The following is an 8,112-nucleotide window of genomic DNA, read 5'->3' on the forward strand; positions in this document are numbered from 1 at the left end:
AATTTCAATTTCGAAAAACTGACCCTTATGATTGGTTTTGTGGTCCAGGGTCGCATATATATATATTATATACGTGTAATATATATTATATACAAAATATTTCAATTTCCAATAAATTATTAAATTATGTTCTTTTGAACTTCCTATTCATCAAATAATGCTGACAAAACATTGAACTGTAGTGTATATAAATACATGTATAAATATGAAATGAGTATTTTTAGTATAAATAGAAAATTATATATATTTTTAGAAGTATAGTAGATTTTTTTTTGCCTTATATTCCTAGAAACAGTGAGATTGGAGGAACGAAGGGATGGGGAGTAGACTGAAGGAAAGGATGATTAGATTGGAAAATGTCAAGCCGGATTCAAATTTGGGTCGTCTGCGCAAAAATACCAATGCATGTGCTCTACCCTGCAGGTCAATTCTCTGACATCCAACTCACATTTTTCATAGTTCTGTCTGGCTCCATACTACTATTTGGATTCCAGTTCTATTTACACCAAGTGCAGTATTTTTTTTTATTCATGAATGTAGGCCGTACCCTTTGTAGGAATTAATATTCCACAGGATTCATTGCTTAAGAATTGACTGGATGGGTCATATACCATGCAGAATTCAAGTTTGTTTTTCGGTTGGCAAAACTTTATATGATGGATAGCCATTTAATGAACAGACACAAACAAAGTCAGCCAAGTCAAGAAAGGTTTAGATGAGTGGTGCGGCACATATGGAGCTTTGAGACAAGAAGGTGGGCAGCACTTACCACCTGACCATTTTGAGGGTTCTTGTGGGCATATGGAGGACCACGAATATGATTCCACATCTGACCTGAAGTCATGGCAAACACCACGCACTGTGGAAAAAAAGGGAGAGAAAGATTGTGAGTACATTAGCTGAGTGATATGGTGATACGATGAGAATGACAAACAGACAGTGAGCGATAAAGATTGATTACATTCTTATAGCCTGGAAAAAAGAGAAACCTTGCCCTTATAATCAATATAGTGGATAACAAACTTTATCCAATGGAGCAGTAAAGGACAGCCATCTTCAGACTTTGGGGAATAAATATTGAAAGCCCAAGTTCTACAATTTACAGACAGCACAACACTTTAAATCAAACTTTTATGCAAGACACAGCACGTAATTTTGACCTCAGGTGCTAAGAAGCACACTGACTCTATGCCTTTAGCTTGTTTTGTCCCCTTGACCTGTTGTCTTCTGTTTTTATTGCATCAACTTGGGTTTAGATTCAATAAATTGGCTTCTTTTATGGCTTAAAAACTCTATAAATAATTTTAATCGAGGTTTACTCCATGGTCAGCTGGTTTTATTTTATTAAAGGACCTTATAAAGCAATAGCAAACGTGTTGAAGTTGTTGAATGGTTCTAGGGCCAGAGAGAGCTGACCGTTGTACCGCTGCCAAGATATACATTGTTGTTTGATCTGGCCAGTTTTCAACTCAAAGCATAGCTGCAGCAGTTTCATTTGAATTAGGGCTAAATGATGAACATCAGGCACCAGTGCGGCCATGGCCCAGCCAGTCTTGTTGTAGATGAACTCCAAGTTGTTTCTGCGCAGATAGAGGAGCCCACCGACAAGAGACACCAGCAGAGCCAGAGCGATTGTACCCGAATAGTTGGGTGGCCGGAAGACACGAATCTAGAAAAAAAAACAAAAAAAACAAGTATTTAACTTTTGACTGACACCTTATATTTAAGAAACAATGACTTGATCAGTGACAGTGCTCTGTGAACAATGAATGCAACAATGAAGTGGAAGCAACAAAATCTGGCATTTTTGCAATTAGTCAACATGTCAAACTCATGTTAATATCACAGATAACAGTATCTTAAGTTTGACAAGTGACCTAAAAATAAACACTAAAATATGTTATTCATTTGTTCTTACATAATTACATGATAATTTCAGCAATTCTAATAGTGTTTAAAAAAAATTGACAACAAAAGTAAATTTGATACTTATGGCCAGAGTATGGTAAAAAAAAGAATTATTGTTATTATTATTATTATTAATTAACAACAACAACAACAACATTAAAACACAGCAATTTATAAAGATACCCTACCACCACAAATAACTAACAAGTAAACAAATAATTATCAAACAGGAATGAACGAAAGAACAAACAAACAAACGAATGAATGAATAATTTGTCAGATATTGGTAAATGGACGTATGTAAAAATAGGTTTTAAGACATGAATAAATACATAATTTCTCAGAAATTGGTATATGTACCATCTGTACAAATAGGTTTTGAGACATGAAAAGAAGGTGACAGTATTCTGACAATTGCAACCAGTTATGTCTTTTCAAGACTGATAAGAAAATAATGAAGAAAAATCCATGAACCTCCACTATCAAAACGATTTAGTAAACATTCAATTGTTAAATCACTGCAATCTCAAGGCCAACCTTCACCATAACACTACAGCTCAAGTCAAGAACATGTCACTAGGCATTGTCTGAAACATGGAAAATTATGCCTTTAATTTATAAATGTCAATTTTTAAATTGCTTTCAACCACTTGATTTTTTCCTACATTGAAAGATGTGTTATAGCTTGAACATCTGACTTTTAATGAATCCTTTTCTGAGGAGGAAAACTTCACTCAAAACCACTGCAGGGGAAGTCACTGACTGTCTGGGCAGCGAGGCAATTGCCTTAGGTTTCAGACACTGCCATTGTCTAGTGAACGCATTCATTCTGGAAAAATCCCTTCCCTTTTACAGTCTTTTCTTCGCCTTAGGACAAAAGTAGACCCAGAGGGCTACTAAGTCTGTGACGCATTGGACACCCATGATTCTCTATTTATGAGTGGTGTGATGCGAGACCCAGAGGGTTGTAAACACGTTTAGTGCCTGTCGTCCAAGGCCTTAATGTTTCCCTTCAAAACGTGTACTACAGCCTCTGCTGCTGCCTCCAAATCAGATCAGATTAATCTAGGATAAAAATGGCCGACTTCATCTATAATTCTGTCTACTCCAGGGGGTGAATGAGCACTGCTCCAATGCGCATAGACTGGTCGACAAAGACTAATAGCTAATTGGGCTAATGGTATGGTAATGGTATGGTATGTTAAAAAAAATAAAATAAAATCAAATAAAAGCAAATCAAATCAATTCTTTATATACACATTTGCTTTCCCTTTACTTTTTAAAAATAAAATAAAACATTAAATGAAATTAAAAAAAAAAAATCATTTTGATTCATATGTTATACTTGTATTTACTCTATTTTTTAAATGAAATAAAACAAATAAAATGAAAAATAATACAAAAATAATGCAGCCATTATAACTGCATTCTCTCTTCTTAAAAAATAAAATTCAAACATTAAAACATATTAAAATAAAAGGATAAAAAACAAAAAAATAATTTGATGCATTCATTATACTTTCATTCACTTTACCTTTACCTACTTTTTAAAATAAATGAAAAAGAAATAAGCCATGTCATATTATTACTTTTTTTTTTTTTTAAAGATCTTTAAAGGTTTTTCCTTTAGCCAGGATAAAAGAACAGAATTCACAAAGCAAAGGGTTTTCATGCCTTTACAGAAATGTGAAATGGAGATGAATCAAAGATAACGAGTCCAACTGCATGGAGGGAAGAGCGTAACTGACATATGACCTGCGCTGTAATCTACACAGCGCTTCATAATCAGAGTGCTCCATCGGAGGAAAATCTAAAAATTTTTTTTTAAAAAGTAGCTTTTTATCGACTCCAACATAACTCAGCCCTTCCCTAAAGGTGATATATACCTTAAGTGACTTATTCAAAAGTATTAAAGCTGAAACCGGGGTAGAGTCTTAATAAGGCAACTGAATTAGTGCTAGTGCTCCAAGGCAGTCGTCTGTAAACGCATTAAGGTGCCGGTGATATTTTTCAGTGAGAGCTTCTCTGGAGGGACAATCTATGTTAACATGATGTGGAAATCAGATGTTATCTGTCTCCATTTCCTGGAGACCCCATATCTGGGTCTGCTTTTGCATGAAGGCACTGCTCGGTTCTACTTCGCAGGCTTTGTGAATCCCACACTTTGCACTTTTTCTCACTGATTTGTTTTTTTTTAAGAAATACATTGACATATAGCTTCTGTTACCAAGCAAGCAGGAAGGAGTTCACTCTTCTAGACAAGCAAAACAAAGCAAAGATTACAGAAGCCAATACTGTAATTTTTGAAAGCACAGAAAAATCCTTAGATCAAAAGAGTTTTTATATTTGTCCTCAAACCACATCAAATTTAGTTTTTACATAATTATACTTTCAAGCTTTTGGCATCAATTATACAAGCACTTAAATATATATATAATTTGTCCTCAAACCACATAAAATTTAGTTTTTACATAATTATACTTTCAAGCTTTTGGCATCAATTATACAAGCACTTAAATATATATATATCAGTGTTTTGAGATGTCATAAAGAGGTTGCATTTTCAAGAGAGGGGAAGATGTTACTCATAAATGTCAAAAAGTGTACTGAGATTTATTTCTTCCTATTTTGACATCTGCTTTGTTGCTCCTAAAATCTGCTTCTCAAACTGAGCAGGAAAATAAATTAAAATAATTTTCTTAAAAAACTGCTTTTCAGGCATCAGGCAAAAGATACAATTATAAATCTAAAATAAATGTGTTTGAGACAGATCGCAAATAAATGTGTCTGTGAAATGTTCCACCCAGCTTTTAACAGCAGTGCTTTTACATTTCAAAACACGTTCAGTCACATATATTATGATAGTGATGTGTTTATACTTTTATTTGCTAAGCATTGACATGCACCTAGAGTGATATGAAATACATAAAATGATTTTTAATTTGATATATTGTGTTGCATAACTTTAGACGTACCTGCACATCAGTACGATCTGCGATCCACTTGGCCAGTTGCTCAGAGGCAAAGCCAATCCGCTGAAGGTCAAAGGTGTCTGCTCTCTTCGGCTTCCCTTTGGCTGGGAAATGCATGAAGGTGGGGGCAGAGTTCATGTTCAGCTGGAGGAGAGGAGAGAGAAGAGGAAGAAAAGGCAGAACATATGAGAAAATGAGCAGAAAGCATAAGAGGGGAAGAGAGGGGATGGAACTGATGAATAGAAGAGAAACAAGAGCACAAAAACATTAATATCTGCTAATAAATCAATAAAGCAGCAGGAGTCGTGTGATGTGTATTACAGAGATTTCTTATAATAAGGAGACAGAAGCAATTGAAGAGTCTCCAGAGGGAGGTAAATTAAGATGTCATAAAGAGGTTGCATTTTCAAGAGAGGGGAAGATGTTACTCATAAATGTCAAAAAGTGTACTGAGATTTATTTCTTCCTATTTTGACATCTGCTATGTTGCTCCTAAAATCTGCTTCTCAAACTGAGCAGGAAAATAAATTAAAATAATTTTCTTAAAAAACTGCTTTGCAGGCATCAGGCAAAAGATACAATTATAAATCTAAAATAAATGTGTTTGAGACAGATCGCAAATAAATGTGTCTGTGAAATGTTCCACCCAGCTTTTAACAGCAGTGCTTTTACATTTCAAAACACGTTCAGTCACATATATTATGATAGTGATGTGTTTATACTTTTATTTGCTAAGCATTGACATGCACCTAGAGTGATATGAAATACATAAAATGATTTTTAATTTGATATATTGTGTTGCATAACTTTAGACGTACCTGCACATCAGTACGATCTGCGATCCACTTGGCCAGTTGCTCAGAGGCAAAGCCAATCCGCTGAAGGTCAAAGGTGTCTGCTCTCTTCGGCTTCCCTTTGGCTGGGAAATGCATGAAGGTGGGGGCAGAGTTCATGTTCAGCTGGAGGAGAGGAGAGAGAAGAGGAAGAAAAGGCAGAACATATGAGAAAATGAGCAGAAAGCATAAGAGGGGAAGAGAGGGGATGGAACTGATGAATAGAAGAGAAACAAGAGCACAAAAACATTAATATCTGCTAATAAATCAATAAAGCAGCAGGAGCCGTGTGATGTGTATTACAGAGATTTCTTATAATAAGGAGACAGAAGCAATTGAAGAGTCTCCAGAGGGAGGTAAATTACCCACTACAAGAATGAATGTCTGAGGGGCCAGAGAAAGAGACAGAGAGTCGTGTGATGTGTATTACAGAGATTTCTTATAATAAGGAGACAGAAGCAATTGAAGTCTCCAGAGGGAGGTAAATTACCCACTACAAGAATGAATGTCTGAGGGGCCAGAGAAAGAGACAGAGAGAGAACAACAGGATGAAATAATAAAAAGATAGAGTTAAAAGCAGACAGTTGAAATTGTCATTTTTTTGACCTCACGCTGTTCCAACTAGGAATGTGCACAAACACTTGAGTACTCCGAAGTGACAGTAATCAATGATGACAAAAAAAACACCTCATTCTTAATTTGTTATGGTTAGAGTGTCCTTTTTGATGATACCTTGCAGTCCAAATCATAAGCAATTTGTGTCAATACTATTTAAGTGATGTTCACCACAGAATCCCTCCTGAATTTCACAATTCTGCAATAGCAGAACCCAAAAAAATAAAAATAAATAAATAAATGAAGCAAACTGCCTTTAATTAAGACAGTTTGCATTTTTTGTTCCATTTCTGTAATTTTTCTGGCAAAAACAATAACTTCAGAGAGGGGAAAGCTATATAAGGTATAGAACAGACCGAACAATTTCATCAATATGTGCTCAACTATTATGCCGCTATTTGCAGTAAATTCCATTAGTGCATCCTTGTGCATCGGGGACCTGGATCACAATTTCAGTAATTATATTTACAGGCAAATAATTGTACTCTTACGGTCACTAATTACTAGTGTTGGTCAGTAACTAGTTACAGTAATATTACTTTTTGCAGTAACTAGTAGTGTAACTAATTACTAGTACGATTTCAGTAATAATATTACAGTTACCATCCATAAAACAGCTCGGTACTCAGTTAATTTTGATGCCTCAGCCCCTACTGATTTGAAGTCCAATAATCCAACAATTCCTAGATTTATTTTCATAATTTTCATGACTTGCAGTGCAGCAGGCGACTTGGAATATGGAAGAAGATGTGCAAGTTGTGGCATTACTTTACTCTGGCATGACATGGCTTGCCAACCAACATCCATCTGATCCTGATATAAACTGTATTACTATAATTAAAAATCTTTTTAGAAAACGAAACTTTTCTTGTGAACTTATGTGATTTATTTTTATAAAATACATCATGAAATATAATCATAGGCTATATGGGTAACATAAATTATAGCTACAGTTAGCTTCAAGCTACACTGTAAAACCTGATAAGTTAAGAATACTCAAAACATTTGTGGAAACTTATTGTCTTCCTAAGATGATGTCGAACATACAAAACCAACATAAAAACATATATAAGGGAGTCATTTTAAAATTAATATTAATATACATAAATCTTGCAATATGGCTTCAGTTTTAGTCTCACACTAAGCTATTAATTGGGCTAAGAAGGAATATGGTGCATGAGTCATATGGACTATAACAACCCTCTACATTGCGAGTAAATCACTCGCATATGCGACTTAGGGTACCACCCCAGTGACAGTTTTGTACCAACCCTGTATTTTCTTCTGTGAAAAACAAAAAGATGTTAGTCATCTCTCTGAGCTATTACATAAAAAAATTGGATGGTTTGGATGCATACTGCCAAAAAGGGCAAAAAAACAGCATAAATGTGTCATAAAAGTGATCCATATGATGTGTGCTGTATTAAAAGTTGTTTGAAGCCCCACGGTCATATACACAGTCAAACTTACTTTGTCATGTGTGACCATCTAAAAACATTTCCTAAGATGATGTCGAACATACAAAACCAACATAAAAACATATATAAGGGAGTCATTTTAAAATTAATATTAATATACATAAATCTTGCAATATGGCTTCAGTTTTAGTCTCACACTAAGCTATTAATTGGGCTAAGAAGGAATATGGTGCATGAGTCATATGGACTATAACAACCCTCTACATTGCGAGTAAATCACTCGCATATGCGACTAAATCTTACTCTGGGCGACTAAATAATGTCTAACATTAGCCATTGGCTAATAAATTCTTAGATTTTACACGC

At 34.9% G+C, this 8,112-nt stretch overlaps 1 protein-coding gene across 1 annotated transcript in view; it reads right to left on the minus strand.

Moving 5' to 3' along the window:
• Positions 1-8,112, minus strand: part of LOC107747398 (tumor suppressor candidate 3-like) — a 77,289-nt gene that overhangs the window by 28,751 nt on the left and 40,426 nt on the right. Inside the window, exons 3-5 of the mRNA XM_016561868.1 lie at positions 5,699-5,927; positions 1,529-1,669; positions 770-859 (exon numbers count right to left, since the gene is read on the minus strand). Of these exons, the coding sequence (XP_016417354.1) occupies positions 770-859; positions 1,529-1,669; positions 5,699-5,927 (460 nt within the window). The remainder of the gene's footprint in view (positions 1-769; positions 860-1,528; positions 1,670-5,698; positions 5,928-8,112) is intronic.

Source organism: Sinocyclocheilus rhinocerous, unplaced genomic scaffold, assembly GCF_001515625.1.
Source record: "Sinocyclocheilus rhinocerous isolate Xijiao unplaced genomic scaffold, SAMN03320098_v1.1 scaffold829, whole genome shotgun sequence".
Lineage (NCBI taxonomy): Eukaryota > Metazoa > Chordata > Actinopteri > Cypriniformes > Cyprinidae > Sinocyclocheilus > Sinocyclocheilus rhinocerous.